The following is an 18,076-nucleotide window of genomic DNA, read 5'->3' on the forward strand; positions in this document are numbered from 1 at the left end:
CGGTAAACAGGAAGCTAGCGATCTACCTAGACCTCTATTGTGAGGGGGTGGATTCTGAGGTGGATTCTGTGTCAGAATCCGCCCCCCTCTTGCCTCGTGTGAACGAGCCCATAAATCATTGTCATGTCAAAATGCCCTAACTAAAAAAAAATGGGGGCCTATAGAGGCACCTCTGACCTTCTGAGGACTGCAAGCTGAGCATAGACATCTGCCAAATATCGATTCAGCCAACAACTATCTAGCCCAACTCTACCACGCACCCTCGGCTAGGCTGATGGTCCATTAGCACTGAACTGAAAGATGGGAGAAAGCCCCTACTACACATCTCAGCCGAAATCCAATTGCCCGATCTATATACAGATGATATCTGCCATCAGGGAAGAGTAGATGGTCTTTCAGTCCTACCAAAATGCATCTTTGTAATGTTCCATCAAGAACTTTATTTTCAGATTTTGTTTTAAGAATATGGTCTGCAAACCTGAAAAGGAGACCTAGTACCCCTCCTGACCATCAGAGTTCCTGGGTGTCCTTTGTTGGACCACTCCAATAGTTCAGCAGAAGACTTCTACATTTGGATCTGACTTAGGAGCTTTCACTTGTCACTATGGTCTGTTTCTGATCAGTTACTTCACAAATGTCCCAATGGATCCAGTGTACAATTTGGCATGACCATCTTTTGCCGTCTTTTTTTCGCGGTACTTACACACTGTTTTTGGCAGGGAGGTTGTTCCCGCCGCCATCTTGGAGAAACAAGCAAAGATCTTCTGTGGATGTAGGCTTGCTCCAATCCGCCTGTCTCTTCATTCATACCAATTTACCCACGTGGGCCTACAATTTTTGCACATTACTTATATCCCCTGATCCCCAATGATTTCAGGGTGCAGCGGGGTACCGGCATTCTCGTTCCTCTGCCCACTCCGACTATATCACATGACCAACTCCCACTCTATTCTGTGGTCCTGCAGCAGAGTTGGTGATATCACAGAGCCGATGTGACAACAGGGGTGTCGGGGGACACAGATTTACATCCCTCCGCTCTACTTTGCAAATGTAATCCTCAGGGCTCTGGGGGATCGGCCTACATATTAGTAATACAGCTTAACCAGTGCAAGGAAAGCTTTATTTTCCCCGCACATCCTCTGTAAGATCACTAGACTAAAACTTGATTTATTGTTTCAGGCTGCAAAATGGCAGCAGCACCAGAGGTCTTTAGTTGACGGGTCTATTTTAAGTGTTTCTCAATGGCCAGATGGGATATTGGAAAACAAACAGGATCCATCAGAAATGACAAATGCTTAAACCCTGCAACAGGTTTTCACCAGATCTTGTTGCGATTAATACTTTTGCAATTGAACAGATTGAATTGGTTTTGTTTCAGCAATGAAAGTGGCTTTTTTTTTTTTTCCTCCAAGTTTTGTATTTTGGGTTATTTAAGGAGACCATACCATTCAAGTACGGCCAACTATCTGTTTGAGATCAGAAAGCAGTTCCATGTGCACCACTGACAAGCAGGGAATGCGAGTCCTCTTCGTCTTCTCTTCTCCTGTTCTCCAACTTTGAAGAGTCTTCTGCCAAACCTAGAGGGGAGAAGGAAGCCGGGCCGTGTTGTGCAATGATGGTGCAAAACCCTCAGGGCAACACATTCGGAGCTGCGGCGTCTTCATAATCCCTGGTACCAGTGTAGGATGAGGTGTGAGGATATAATATAAGAAATAAGATCTGGAAATTATTTTGTCTTGGACTTTTTTTTTTATCCTATGTTGTGCATTGACCGAAAAAAAATTCAACGATGAATTCTACGACAACCAATCTGCACTTGATATTTTTTGAGTCCACTCTCCATTTTCATATGGTCAGTGAGGTCTGAGAGGTTATTTGTGAACCAATCCTTAAAGGGGTTGTCCATCGACAGCTACCATACAGAGTCTGAAGACTGGTGGTTTGGCTCACATCCTACAACTCGCCCCTGCCAGATTTACACATGTAAATCGCCGTGAAGGCTTTGTAGGTTTTCATATTTTTCACTGTCCTGAGTACTGGTGCCCACTTATATTCTGCTGGGCTGCACCAGACCATGTTGTTAGGAACCTGATGCAACAAATAACTCAGTAAGTCCTGGGCAACTAGAATCCCCAAGTGCTGAGGCAAAAACAGTCCTGGGTGTGCCTCGCTCATCTAACCGGAGCGGAACCAGGCCCCAGAGTTCTTCACCAGAGCTCCTGATGGTGGAGTTGGACTTGGTATCAGTCCGAGTCCCGGATCTGCAACTGCCCAGAAAGCAACACACACCCAGCGAACCCCAAGTAGGAGGATCCAGAAGGATCCAGACACTAACCTAAGAGTGAAGTCCAAGAGAGCAGGAAGGAATGGAGTCGCAGATTAGCAGGAGGGCAGCCAGGGAATACATGCAGATACCCAAGGAGAAAATCTGTGGTCAAGCAAGCCGGGTCGATAACTGGAAGTCACGTGGTAGCAGAAGGCAGAGGCAGAAACTTAGTCAGAGAAGTCGGGTCATACACAGGAGGTCAACGGAGTAGCCAAATCAGGATCCAAAAGGGAGGTCAGGTGGAAGCCAAAGGTCATACACAGGAGGTCAGGAAAGTGCCAAATCAAGATCAGGCAGGAGAGGTCTGTAAAGCAAGACAGGTCAAACACATCCAGGGAATCCAAGAACAAGGACAGGAGACAGGTGCTAGGGAGCAGGAGAGGCTCATCGCTAGGGAGCGGGTAAACAAATAACCAGCGGCGGGCCGAAACCAGAATGAGGCCTAAATAGCCTCAGGCCCACCGTTGACCCCTCCCTGACCCCGGAAGTGCTGGTCCCGACGCTAGGGAGAAACCGGAACCTCCGCACACTCAAGCGGTGACCTCCAGCCTACCCCAGCGCTGGAACCAGCAGTGACTCCAGTGCTGGACAGGGATTGGTTCGGACGCCTTCACACAGCACAGCAGAGGCCCCGGCCCATCCTAACACGTCATCTCTTTAAGAATTTGCTGCTCATACCATTGCTCAACAGCTGTAGTGGTTTTGAATGCTAGATGGGGACATTGTGCTAGATTTTTGGGCACTTTTTATTTAGATGAATGGGTGGGTTAAGGAAGTGTTGTCCATGGTCCTGGTTTTAAAATGTATATTGTGTTGTATCCCAATATAGTGTGTCTAGTACCTGTATGAGCTATGCTTGTCTAGCCAAGGATAGAGAAGACACGTTGCCCAAGAACCCATAACCACCTGGAGCTTGTCTTATCTATTACAGATGTACAAACAGAAGGCCTTTATCACTATGGTTGGCCTTCTAGTTTTGATAGCAATGGTATGCACGGCCAATAATCGCCATAACATAACAAAAGGGGCTCTAGCGCTCTTGTAATTGCTACTTAGGAAAACTAGACATAAAAAATACACAAAAAATTTTCAGTTTTTTTTCCTTTGTCCAATTTTGTTTCATATTACAATTAAAACTGATAAATCGGTCATAAATGTGTCCTCCATTTCCCCGTACTGTGATGGGCAGTAAGGGCTCGTTCACACGGGGCAAGAGGGGGCAGATTCTGACGCCGAATCCAGCTCTGAATCCGTCCCCTCACAATAGAGGTCTATGTAGCTTCCTTTTTTCCTTGAGCGGTACCGTATATTCCGGCTCATGGAAAAAAAGAAACGAGCTGCCCTTTCTTCAGGCGGATTCTGCGGCTGATTCAGCCCCGGCGTCAGCATCCTCTGGACTAGGCCCATTCATTTGAGCCTACTCCGGAGGGGTAAGCCGCGACTGTCGGAAGCCGTGACATTTGCGGCAGGCACATTTTGGTCCTATTCTGACGCGACTTCCCGCACCAAAATCAGGACCAAAATATGCGGACCTATGCCCCATGTGAACGAGGCCTAAAAACGCTTGAATTCCACTCTGCTTTGTAACCTTCAGATCCCTGACAAACTGTATTTCTTTGTTACCTTCAAGCTTCAGTTTTTTTGTGTGTGTTACTTTAATTTTGACCATCAGGAACCCAGAGAACCCCACCTAATAATCCCCAGTCAGTGGGACTTGGCCATCAGTATATTCTACCCATTTCCAATCAGTTTGCACTTTCGACAGGTTGGAAAATCTGCGTTCTTCAAGAGTCTGTGGTATGTGAGATCCTGCACATAGATGGCAAGTGGCCTAGGTGGTTTAATGGGCTTTATGTGGTTGGAACGTGTCCTCGTATAACTAGACCCAGCCATGCCACCCTCCTCGGCCTCATCATTCTGCCGCTTTCAAGTGTTGCTGACAGACCTCTGTGGAACAGATCCATAGGATTATACATGTTCTTAAGTGGGTGGTCCGCTTCTTTAAAGGAAATGTATCCTTATACGACAAGTAATGCTTGTTATACTGAGCATGGCCAAAACTGCTACGGATTAAATGTGGTTTTCCACGTGATGGTGGATATGCCAGTTATGCTAATTGTCTTGGCAAAGAGAAAGGATTAGATGGTTTACCTCACTGCCTTGTCTGGGAAGGAGTAAGAAATGCAGGAGGTTTAAGGACAATGTACTAAGAATAGTTCAAGGGGGCTCTCCAAGTCTGTTGATGGCCTATGCTTAGGATTGGTGGGGGTGATGGGTATTGGACCTCGACCAATCTGATTTTAATAACCTATCCTAACAATAGGCCATCGATATTTAGTATTTGAGATCTTCTTTCAAGGAGTTACCTATGAACAGCACTCCATCTGTCCCATAGATGTGAACTGAATGATGGTGGTGCATGTGCAATATAACACTATTCACACATGGTATTTAAGTGTAAAGTTGCACAACGTTCTATTTCTTTTTATTTTTTATTTTTTTTTATTCCAACTATAAGTTGAGGTCACAACATCACCTAGAGCACAGTGCAACACCATTAGCTTAGTGAAGGAGTTGCAGGGCGACACTGTGATCTTTGGTTGTGCCAAAGTTGCCACGTATCCCTAGCCTTAAAGGGGTTGTTTCATGAAATCAATTTATGTCCATTTGCCTTACCCCTACTCACCCCTGCGTAAGCCAGAACAGAGTGCTGCTCTGTCTGAATGGTTCCTGTACACTTGTATATATGGCCACCATGTAGTCCTATACTAGACACCTAGGGTATGAGGTGTAACTTGTACTTACCCCTACCTACTCTTACTTACCTAAGGCCCAGTTCACATCTGCGCATGGGTTTCCCTTCGAGGAGTCTGCTTGGGGACCCCCTTGAACAGAAATCTAATATGCATAAAAAAGTGGTTATCTTAGGAAACCCACGGACCCCATAGACTATAATGGGGTCCGTGTGGTTTCCGCTTGGTTTCCACACAAAAAAATGCGGAGAGAAAAGTACTGCAGGAGAGGAATGGAATGCAGATGTGAACTGAACCTACCTTTGCCATTTATAAAGGTGGTATATAGGGTTGAGCGATCAAGATCGGGAAAGATCGTCGATTGAGCAAATATCGCAATCGGGATTGGCTGGAAAATGATCGAAAATTGGATTTTAAAAACGATCCTGAAATCTCAAGATCGGCTCAACCCTATCATATATACATTACATTACTAGAGTTGAGGGATCGGGAAAGATCGGATCCCGATTGGCGATGGAGCAAATTTCATGATCGGGATCGGCTCGAAAGTGATCGAAAATCGGATTTTAAAAACAATCTTGAAATCTTAAGATTGGCTCCATCCTAGTGGTATATTTTATGTTTCTTTGAAGTACCTTGAGGGGCCCTTCAGGGTGTTGCGGCCGCCTAGGGTGATCAGCTGATCATTCTACGCGATCACATTATTAAAGGGGTCCTTTCTGATACCACCTTTTATCACTGAGGCATGCGGCATTATGAATGCCGCTCTGGATTTAGTTACAGCCTGTGACTTGGGATCAGTAGGAGTTACGTAATGTATTTGATGTTTTTATGTCGCTTTATTCAAGGTTTCATCTATAAATGACACCATAAAATGACAAGTATTAGTAACTATTTTTAACACGTTGATTTTGGATTCTCTTTTCTAGGGTATGGTTGGACCCCATGGCAATCCTGGATTACCTGGCCCGCCCGGACCAAAAGTAAGTAGACAGTGAACTGTAAGTAGATGGAGAACAAGCTGCAGAGGAATAAAATGATGAATGTTGACATATATTGCTCCTAAATCAGCTTCATGTAGCTTCAATGCTAGAGGGGGAGATTTTTTTTTTTTTGGATATAAAGATTAAAAAAAACTAGAAGAGTCAAAAGGCAAAGCAGAGTCCAACAATATGTCAATATCTGTTCTCTAAAACCCTGCCAAGTGAAAGGTGATGAGATCAGCGAACAACTCTCTATCAGCCCCCGAGCTTCGATCTTTTGGAAGAAGCTCATCTGATCGCAGCATACAGCCCTGAACTTTATATCTGCATAATTTATATACATCATTTCCATATAGCAGCCCGTAGGATGTTCACACTTAGGTTTTATTATACTGTTTTTGTGCTGGTTTTTATTTTCCATTTTGGAAAAACTGTGCTAAGAGAAACAGGAAAAATTCATGCAAAATCTGAGAAGCAAGAACAAAATGCAGTTTTTTTCCCCGCATCATCCGTGATTTATTTTGATATACTATATGCCCCACTTAGAGGACATGGACCACTGCTAGAAATGTGGTGTAGGTTCGATGAGTATTTTTATATTATTTTTTTTATTTTTCACATTTTTTTTGTTTCAATTTTCTTATAGAATATTATTATTATTATTTATTATTATATATGTGTATGTATATATTTGTATATATATTTATTATTATTATTATTATATACGTGTATGTATATATTTGTGTGTGTGTGTATATATATATATATATATATATATATATATATATATATATATATATATATTTATATATATATATACATATACAGTATATTTATTATTTATTATTATTATTATTATTATTATTATTATTATTATAGATTGTATTTATTTATTTCTTTAAGCTGTTATTTTTAGACTCCCTAGGGGTCTGGGGGGTCTGATCACTAATACAGTGCACTGCATTGGTCATATTAGGGTTGGCTGAATAATACCTCAGAGCCTGGATGGCTATGATGGCTGCTCAACTCCTGAGTGCCCACCATAATTAAATACCTGACATCTATGACGGTGTATGTCAGGAGAGGATAATAATTTTTTTAAATTATTTTTAAAAAAAATTTTCATGTTGTTATCTACCGTATATACTCAAGTATAAGTCGACCCGAATATAAGCTGAGGCCCCTAATTTTACCACAAAAAGCGGGGAAAACTTATTGACTCTAGTATAAGCCGAGGGGAGGAAAAATGCAGCAGCTACTGGAAAATTTCAAAAATTAAAATGGTCGGAGTTTTTGGGTGCAGTAGTTGCTGGGTGCTGGGGAAGGGGAGGGAGTGTTTTGGTTGTCTGTCTGCCCCTTCCCTGAGCTTGAGGACTGGTTTTTTTTTCCCCCCACTTGGAATTAAGCCTGGCTGACTATAGGAGATCTGCAGTGCTCCTATTAACCCCTTCCCGACGGAGATCCCCTATATTCAGTAGACCGGGCACTCTCAGACACAGGGATACCTAATGTGTTTGTGTGTCACAGTAATTCTCTACTTTTATATGTATTCTAGGGAAAGGAGGGATTTACAACTTTTATTTTATTTTTTATTATATTTTTTTAAGCTTTTTTCACTATGTTATGGGAGATTCTATACACTACTATTACGGCTGGTCATAGACCCCCCCCCCAAAAAAAAAAAAAAAAATAAATAAATAAATAAAATTAAAATATATATATATATATTTTTTTTTTGCTTGACTCGAGTATAAGCCGAGGGGGGCTTTTTCAGTACAAAATCTGTGCTGAAGAGCTCGGCTTATACTCGAGTATATATGGTATATTCCTAGATATCCTGCAGTTCTGACTCTAGCCACTAAACCAAAATAGGCTGACCTTTCTTGTTTTCTGTAGATTTCTTTACAGCAGCCACCTTGCTTCTCAGCACACTGATGATCACAGCGATCATGTGTATATAGATAAGACACAGATTTCACCAGTCACAATATAGGATTTTATAGCTTATCAACTCCCCCTCTTTGCAATGACCTCTGCACAGGTCTCAAAGCATGCCTAGAAAATTCCCCTATAGAATTCAATAGGTTCTGGTCCAGACCATTGTGTCTATGGCCCATGGTCCATCCCCGGGAGACAGAAAGTCACAAACTATTATAGGCTTATTGTCAAAAGTTGGAATTGAGTTGTTAGATTTTTATGATTTTAACATGGGAAATCTCTACCGTGGTCATTTCTTCACCATTCGGCTATGTGGAGTATCGTCAGCACTACACGGGGCAATAATCTGCATCTGTAGCCCGTATTAGACAGGGCTGTTATCGGAGAGGAGCGTTCCTTGGAGGGGTTTTCTACCAGTAGGTTGTTGACGCTACGTCTTATTACAGCCTTGTCCCTTTAACTTGTTAGGCTACAGTGTAATATTACATATCCCTGCAGTAGTTACAGGAGGAATGCTTGGCTAGCTGCGTCATCCCCTGGAAAAACCTGCTGCTCACTAGGAGTGTCAGGACTAGGGGGCGATCAGCTGACTGCTCCAGGGGTCATATTCTGAACCGTCTCGCCTCTTAAAGGGATTGTCTGGACTTTGATATTGATGTCCCATACCCAGGACCCTTGCCGATTGTCCGTTTGAAGAACTTGCAGCACTTAGACGAGCTCCACTTCCTCTTCTCCGCAAGTGACTTCCTGTCCATTGGTAACATGGCTATGCTGCTGCTCAGTCCTATTCAAATGAATGAGGCTGAGCTGCAATACCAAGCACAACCACTATGCAATGTATGGTGCTTTGCTTGGTTAGTAATGAAGAGGCTGCAGTGCTATGTCAAACGCCATGGCCCCTCGATCAGTTGGGGTTCTGGATTTTGGACCCCCCAATTATATGATATTGATGACCTTTCCTAAAGACCCCTTTAAGAATGGAAAACCCCTTTAAGAATCATGCGGCTGAATGAGGCATATTCTAGAGCAGAGGTTCTCAAACTTATTTTGTCTACCGCCCACTTCGAGAATTAATTATTTTCTAGCGCCCCCCCAAAAAAAATTTTTTTTACTTTACTACATCTTAAGAATCACAATCGCAGTCATTATGTTAATAATTAAATTATGTGTGTCATGTGAAAATAAGACTTTCTGATGATTGTAATGTAATACCATTTTGTAATATTAGGAAAACTTTTATTCATGTTATTAAAACAAACATTTCAATTTTAATTTTAAAACTAATCTAATGTGAAGGATGAATTTGATGATTTTTAACAAGTTTGTTAATATCAGGCTCGAATTTACTCAAAAACAGCCGTAAGTCACCGCGTTCGGTAATCTGCAACCGATTTCTTTTTTTAGTTAGCAACGTTGCCACAGCACTAAATCCACATTCACACAAATACGATGATGGGAATGCTATCAAAAATCGTTGAACGATGGACCACAATCCAGGGTACAGTTGCGGGATTGGCTTTTGTAGCCAAAATTCGGTAAAGCGGTAAAAGCGGTAAAGTTTGTGTTAAAAGCAAAAAAACAATTTTAAAGGGGTAGCCTCATGAAGCTTGATCTGCCTTCTAAGCTGCCTAAAAATCTTCTTTCTTCCTGTTTGCTTGTGTCAATTAGCCCCGCCCCCAAATTAGCATGTAGCTCCGCCCACCACATAGCATGATCCTATGGGATGACTGAAGGGCCTGTGATGTCATCAAAAGGTCCTGTAGACTTGGATTTACCTTGTACGGAGTTTCCTAAAGGACCTGGCTCCTCTGCCCACTAGCAGCCTGCTCTATATAATAAAGCTTTATCCTAGTGAACAGAGAGACCAGGTCCTTTAGCCCAGTAGGATTTAGACTGCTTTATATAAGAAAGCAGCACTTATTCCACACACACCCCTCTATCTCACAGCAGGGAGCTAGGTGATGTGTATGTGATGTGTATGTGTGGTGCAGACACAGGCTGGCTCCGTACACTCGGCCCCCACACAGCAGGGAGCTACGTCATGTGGCGCCCTCAGCAATGAGTAGGGGGCCAGGTGCTAGAGTCCATAATGAAGTGAATAAAGTAAGATAGTGGACAAACAAAGCAGTTGTGCTGAAGCAATGTATTTAGGAAAAGTCTTAAATCCACATTAACAAGCAGTATAGATAGAATCATTGTTATGATACCACCCCTTTAAATTAGCCAAATCGCCCCCCTAAACCGCTTCAACGCCCCCCAATCTTCTCTGTGCCCTTTACTGCCCCCCTATAGGCCTCCAGCGCCCACAAGGGGGCGTTATCGCCCACTTTGAGAAAGACTGTTCTAGAGGAATGATTGATATTGACGTATTATGTTAGGAGAAGCTTGAGATCTGTAATGGCTGATAAAGGGTTATTAAACAGAATAACATCTGAAAGCGTATTTGTAAAAATTCTGACAAGGGTGAGAGATCTGTGACCGATCACATGAGGTAATGGATGACGGATAGTGTCAGACATGAGGAAGCGCTTGATAAATGGCCTTGCTATGTGAAGAACTGATGGACTCCATGTGAAGAGGCGGCTGATAAATGCTGCCCCACGTGAGACGACTAAGTTATATCAGACGTAAGAAGGACGAATTGTGATTCACATATGTGGAGGCTCCGCTGCTGAAAACCATCACTATGCCGTAAAGGAAACTGCTGCAAAAAATATGTTTTTGTCTTTTCACGTGTGGAAAGATGAGGTAATAAATGGAGGACAGGGGTGTATAATAGTAGTAAAGTTTAGCCAGTACATGGAACCATCGGTAAGCTTTATTAGTCCCAAGATAAACCCTTTCCAGCCCCAAATAGATTTTTCATAGTGGTACCATAGGATAGGTCTTCAGTATCTGATCTGGGGATGCAACACCCAGACCCCGCACAGATCTGTCTTTCTGGCCTCATCCATGTGCAGGCTGCACCTATTCAAGTAATCTAGCCTCATCCACTATATAACGGTGGTTTTGGCGAATGGCAATGATCCCCGTCCACTGTACTAGGTGAAGGCTGCCGAAACAGCTGATCTGTTCAGGGCCTAGGTGTTGGAGCATAAAGATTATCAGTATAAAATATCCATATGGTGCCAGAAAACCCCTTAAAGCTGGTGGCCCCACTTGGCGGAAATGCCTCGATTTTGCCAAATTTTGTAAAATTGTGGCGTTTTACAGTACTTGCAGAATGTATGGTATTCTGGCTAATCCCATCCACACATTGCAGAAAAAAGACTGCAGCATACACGATGCGATTTCAAAAAAATGTAGGTCGCAACATGGCAATTATATCTATAGAAATGTTGGCCTTTTCCCTATAGGTGTAGTTGAAGCAGAAAGTCCGTAGAGAAAGACTCTGCAGACTTTCTGTGAAAAACGCTGAGGGAAAAATCGCAATGTTTTTTTTTTGGCTGTGGCTCGCTACGTAGGGACTTTAGCCTTAAAGAGGAACTTTCATGTCCTCCTCCTAGAAAGCCGGCAGAATTCAGAGCACTGTCAGCTTTCCCATTATGTGCCCCCGGGCTGGAGATATCTGTACCATTACCAATCTCTCCCCACTGTCAGAAGGGCGTTCCTGACAGTCAAGCTGAGCTGTGAGGAACGATCCTGCTGACAGTACTCGTCCATAGCCCTGTACTGTCAGAGGGGGCGTTCTTTATCACCCAGCCATGATGCTAAGCTGTGAAGACCGCCCCAGTACTAGTCTACGGACGAGTACTGTCAGGAGGGGTGTTCCTCACAGCCCAGCTAGACTGTCAGGAACGCCCTTCTGTCAGTACTTGTCCATAGACTGGTACTAGGGCGTTCTTCACAGCTCAGCGTCATGGCTGGGCGATAAGGAACGCCCCCTCAGACAGTACGGGGCTATGGACGAGTACTGTCAGGAGGGGCGTTCCTCACAGCCCAGCTAGACTGTCAGGAACGCCCTTCTGACAGTGGGGAGAGATCGGTAATGGCATCAATGGCACATAACTGGAAAGATGACAGTGCACTGAATTCAGTGTACTGTTGGCTTTCTACCGGTATATAAAACCGCATGTACCCGAGGACAAGAAAGGTCTTCTTTTCAAGGTTTTTCTACTGCATTGGCCTCTGTAGGTAAAAACGTAGTATTACATGATGTCCATGCAGATGAATGATTGTTATTGTAATACAAGGACGTCTCGGGTCCTCCAAAATGGAAGCAAATCATACAGACAAAAATATGGTCAGAAAAAATCACAAAAAACACTTACAGGACCTGCCTATGGGTAAGATGGTGACAAAGTCACTGACGTTCACAACGTTTTTTTAAGTGAGGAAAATCTTATCCATGTGAGGTCATGGCGGATAAATGGCGGCCTACGTGAAGGAGGAACTGGTAAGCAGCACCGCCCCTCTCGCCGCGCACTAGAGAAGCACATCAGTTTGTAAGAAGTAAGACACAATCCGATCTGGAAACAGACAGGGACTTTGTTGTGGTTTATTAGACATATGTCTTCATTTCATTCACTGAAACAGAGCCAGTCATAGTAAAAGGCTTTGAAGTGAAGTAATTGTGTTGTCTGGGTATTGGAGAGCCGAGTGTCGCATGTGCTTGTAATCATACACCGAGCATGTGTTAGACAGCCATAACAAAGCTACACACTAAAAGATCGCTTCTACAAAAGCATAAAAATAATAGAACCTAACAAAAACGGCTTCCTGTGTAAATGACAGCAGCTGGATATGGTCCGGGGTATGATGGGACTGAAGCCTTACCCCTCACTGATTCCAGAAAGTCTTGTCCAGTTGTCCTCGCTTGGCCAAGGTGGGGGAGCAGTTACAATGAACCGCTCTTGCTCTGGAGGACCTGTCCTGTTGGGCATTACGTAGACAGTCCATTAATTTGAATGGACATTTTGTAATACCTGGTTTCCCCTCTGGTGGCGCTGCAGGGAAATCAAACACTTAATACTAGATTTAATTCCTGGAGGTTTTATCTGTGGAGTCATTGTCTAACCTGCTTATTCTCAAGGTAGGCTTCTCCCATATAGGTGTATATTCTGATTGCTGGGTACAGCTTAGGCAAACATAGGGCAAACGGTGCAACTGCAATGGGCCCTATGGTAGTGGGGGCCCCCTCAGCTGACCCGGATCTAGCTAGCGAATTAAATTCTATCTGCATCCTTAGGACACCGATAAAGATGGATACAATGGTGGAGCACAGAGTTATCGTCTCCATGCTCCACCGTTCATGCCGAGGCCAATAAGAGACTTGACTACAGCCTGAGCCTGCAGGCAGCTCCATGAAAATGGGATTAGGGGAGCACCGTATGTTTACAAGTCAGTGTTTTCCATAAGCAAAGGGTCTGTGCAATATGGAGGGGGGGTTATTTTGAGTGGTGTGTTATACGCTAGTCTTAGGGCTTGTTCAAACAGGGCAAGAGGGGACACCGAATCCACCTCAGAATCCGCCCCGTCTATGTAAACCGCTAGCTTCCTTTTTTCCGTGAGCGGTATGTTCTGGCTCACGGAAAGAAGAAGCGAGCTGCCCTTTCTTCAGGCGGATTCCGCGGCTGAGTGAGCCTCGGCTTCCGCCTCGCGACAGCACCCTCCGGACTAGGCCAATTCATTTGGGCCTACTCCAGATCGGGAAGCCGCAATAGTCGCGGTAGGCGCATTTTGGTCCCATTCTGACATGGCTTCCCGCATCAGAATCAGGACCAAAGTACGCGCTCCTGTGCCCCGTGTGAACGAGGCCTAAATCCACCCCCGACCGGCGCTAACTGCGTCTGAATTATTAAGAGACTCTGGCTCTGGAACTGGTGTACACTTGACATATGACTCAGGTCAGCTTTCTGGGATGAGTTATAGTAGAAGCAAACATTGTGTTGTATCCTTTGCACTGGAAATGGTCGTATGCCAAAGATTCACCACATTTACACCTATCCATGCCAGACAACTGGGCTAGATGGGTTGGTAAATTCCCTCCATATGACTCTCTGAAGGTTATGCTTTAATTCACAAGGGTTCTGAGTAATGTCCCTCAGAGCTCCAAGTGGTAGGCCACACAAATTCACAGCAGAACCACTGTGTTCATAAAGACTTGGTTTGGATGAACCGAAGTGGTCTCCACCGAGCTCTGACCTCAACCCAAATGAACAACATTGGGATGTACTGATCGCGAGCCAGACCTTCTCATCCAACATAACAGCCTGACCTCACAAATGTTCTTTTGGCTGAATGGACACAAGTTCCCACAGATACTCTCCAAGATCCTTTGGAAAGATTTCCTTGGAGAGTGAAGGCCGTTCTAGTCATGATAAGTAGTCAACTCCATATTAACGCTGATGATTGTGGAATAGGACGCCCACCGTGTAGGTGAGATGTGGCCAGGTGTCCATGGCCATAAAATATATATTATTATTGTGTGACGCTTTCAAGTCTCTTCTTCATAGACGTCCTTTGATGGGATGTGCTCAGAGGAACATTAAGATGTCTTTTTGTGCTCTCGTTCCAAATAGTAGTGTGTAATTTGGGATGATTATACATACGACGTGCTCTTCAGCCTAAACAGAGCAATGTTCAGACCAGCAATGAGAGAGTCTGGTATTTATGGTGGTTTTATGATTGCAGATTGCAGAATAAGCAGGAGACAAATCTGTTTGGGTAGCGATCCAAGCCAAACAAATGGCTTTCAATAAACTTGAGCGCATTCTAGATTTTTATTAGAAATCGTCCCTGTAAAGATTTCCCAGGTAGCTTACACATGAAAACTCCATTCTGAAGGAGACAATTTAAGGGTAAGTTCACACAGGGTTTTTTGGTTCGGAATCGGACGCAGAGGCTGCCTCAGGTTCCGGACCAAAATACGGGTAGCTGAGACTGGTCACGCACTCCGCTCCGGAATAGGCCCAAATGAACGGGACTAGTTGGGAGGAACTGTCTTCAGGCGGATGATGCGAAGAGAATCCGCCTAAAAGAATGAGCATCTCGCTTTCTGGCTCCCGGAAAAAAAGAAACAACTGGCTCCCATTGATTTCGATGGGAGCCGTCTTTTTGGTCAGTATTTTGAGGCGGATCCATTTTTGTGGGATTTATGCCAGCACTGGATTTTGGATTTGACAGACTTCCTTTAAGATCAGTAGAGTAGTGGGAAGTCCACGTCATCTGGGTGAGAGTATTTTATTAGACCTTGGCATCTGTTGGGTCATATGGACGTAGGTGTCATTGGAATAGACTAGTGTACACATAATGTAGATCAGTCCGCCATGGTTATCTGGGACTAGTGATGGATGGACTTGGAGAGGGCACATACTTCTGAAGCTATCTGAGAAGAACTACCTTGTTTATCCCTGGTGGAGAAGTTATTCTTGGTGGAGGAAGATGTTGGTAATCCCACATGATAGACTATATAATGAGAGCTAGCAGCTGTTGTAAATGTGCAAAAGTAGATTAAGTGCTTTAATGTTTTTCTATGAAATGTTTGCTTTACGTCTATAAGAAAGAAGAGAATAGCGCTGAGTAATAGAGATCTGTTCTTTCAGCCGTATTTACCCAGAGCTTTTGATCTGTTCAACAGGGTCCAAAAGGAGATCCAGGATTGTCACCGGGACAAGCTCCACCTGGCCCAAAGGTACTTCAGCCCTATTATTATATTCCAATTAGTAAGGACATGTTCAGACAACAGAAGAAACTTTGTTGCAGAAATCAAAGGCTAATCCTTGGATATCAATCATGGATTTGCAGTTTGTATTGCATGGATCGGGACCAGAGATGGGCGAAGCTCCCAAGTCTGGTTTCGGTCTCCTATTGTACTCCAGGGTCTCTTGGAGATGAGCAAACTCATTTGCCCAAACCCAAATATTCCAAATTGTTCCGTTTTTAACTAATTTGTCTGGGGTCAAAGCTGATGCTTATGATGGGTCACAAGAGTACACCAAGTGTCATGACGCCATGATGCTCGGGGTGCTCATGGGACTGCTGTGTCCCAATCACAGGCCTGGACACATGAAGTCACCATGACAGTGCCTGACGCCACGATAAGGGCCAAAAGAGGTGAGGGCATGTGCGTGTTAATGTTTTTTATTCTCCCCTGGGCCTCCACCAATTTGGAATATTCGGGTGGAACCTGGCTCAGAACTAATCAGTTCACCAATCTCTAATCGGTACATGGATTACCCCCATTCATTGTGGACAGTCACCTTGGTTTCATTATGGAATCTGTTTTTTTTTTGCAGATCTGAGATTTTCAATTTTCGCACTGGCGAATCTATCCCAAAATATACATGTATTACATGTGGATATGGTCAAAGATTTTGCTATGGAATCATCACAAATTTCATCCTCGAAAGGGGTGAAAACAACTGAAAATCCAGGGAAAGAATTGAGTTTTTACAGATTTTTTAATTTTTTTTTACCTGCAAATCTGGATGAAAAACCTGCAGCATATCCTCTATGTGTGAATAGGATCGTACGTGTCTCTCGTACGTTTATTGCATATTTCCTATTGCTTTTATATCACCAACAGATTCTGCAGCACTGTACAGAGATTCTCATTCATTTCAGTCCCCAATGAGGCTCACAATCTAAATCTAGGGACAGTTTTATAAGAAGTCCATACAAACCCAGGAAGAACACTCGCGCCCCTTGTCTGCCTCTATAATATGTTTGTTTTTTACTTTTACCTTTCTGTGTTACAGGGAGATCCGGGACTGGCGGGTTTATTGGGAGATCGCGGGCCTCCAGGTCAACAGGTATTCTAGTTCTTTGTATGTAATTCACACGGTCGTATTAGTAGATTCCCATATTACGTAGATATAGTAGATTTCTGCATTTCGAAATGGACAGCCCCCCCCCCCAACGCAAGTTCCTTGTAAAGAGGATTATCCTCCATGTCCAATGGCCAGTGACAAAGATTAATGGGGACACAACCAGAACATTACTCCTCAGGGCTCATAAGTTCTCCAGTGCTATACATATATACTGATCAGGCATAAAATTAAAGGGGTTATCCAGGAATTGGACAAACTACATAGGGGCCGGGAACAGGTGTAACTAAAAAAAAAAACATACTCGCCTGTCCCTGGTACTCCAGTGACGGCAGCCGTAATCCATTCAAGCTCGGTCCCTAAAGTCCTCCGCCTTAGGTGACTGCTGAGGCCAAACAGCGGTCACTGGAGAGGGACAAGTGACGTCACTCACATAAGGTAATCCTTTTAATTGTCCCACCTTGGGGAAATTCAGTGTATTACAGCAGCATGGATAATACATTAATATATTACAAGAAAGAACACATACAAGCTCAGATTAGCAGATAGAAAAGATACTGGGAGTCATGGCAAATAAGAAGAAAGACTTCAGGATCATTTAGTTCTTTGTGCGGAGTGATCTTCGCTTAGCCTGATGTTGATTATACAGCCTGACCGCGGTTGTGAGGAAGGATCTCCGATAACGTTCCTTTTCACACTTGGGGTAAAGCAGTCGGTCTCTGACAGTACTGCCCGGTGCTATCACGGTCTCACACATGGAATATACATAGATCACTGATCCCTCTCCAATGACTGGCCTCAATGGTCAGGTAGGGTGCAGCACTTCCAGCAGCAGTGGTCACCAGAAAATGAGGAACAGGTAAGTTTTTTTTTTTTTTTTTTTGTTTTTTTTTGGGGGGGGGGGTTATACGTTTTGTTTTGTTTTACACCCATCATGGCCGCCTTGAGTTTCCTATAATACCTGGACACCCCCTTTAAACCCCTAACAGCTTATCTAATCTCCATAAACACTGGCTCAGAGGTTGCTGGGAGATTTGAGCTCTGAAGTCTGCAGAGTAGTGAAAGCTGCTCAGGACATAATGTAAGATAGCTACCAAGTCCTTTATCTTTTCCTGTATACCACTGGTGTCAAATATTAAGGCCAGATGACTGACCTGCGGCCTGTTCGCACCTTGTTCGCTGGCGGTGACAGGGTGCCTGTATTCTGTGGGATAGTACAAGGTTAGAAAACAACATTTCCAGGATAAAATAATTTGTTCTCTCAGTAGGAGTGTCAAGATAAAAGGTGACATGACAAATGACTTTGCT

At 43.7% G+C, this 18,076-nt stretch overlaps 1 protein-coding gene across 1 annotated transcript in view; it reads left to right on the forward strand.

Annotated features, from left to right (window-relative positions):
* The window catches only part of COL24A1 (collagen type XXIV alpha 1 chain), a 158,910-nt gene that overhangs the window by 39,588 nt on the left and 101,246 nt on the right, over window positions 1–18,076 (forward strand). The window contains exons 5-7 of the mRNA XM_075286987.1: window positions 6,009–6,062; window positions 15,580–15,633; window positions 16,700–16,753. Of these exons, the coding sequence (XP_075143088.1) occupies window positions 6,009–6,062; window positions 15,580–15,633; window positions 16,700–16,753 (162 nt within the window). The remainder of the gene's footprint in view (window positions 1–6,008; window positions 6,063–15,579; window positions 15,634–16,699; window positions 16,754–18,076) is intronic.

Source organism: Leptodactylus fuscus, chromosome 9, assembly GCF_031893055.1.
Source record: "Leptodactylus fuscus isolate aLepFus1 chromosome 9, aLepFus1.hap2, whole genome shotgun sequence".
NCBI lineage: Eukaryota > Metazoa > Chordata > Amphibia > Anura > Leptodactylidae > Leptodactylus > Leptodactylus fuscus.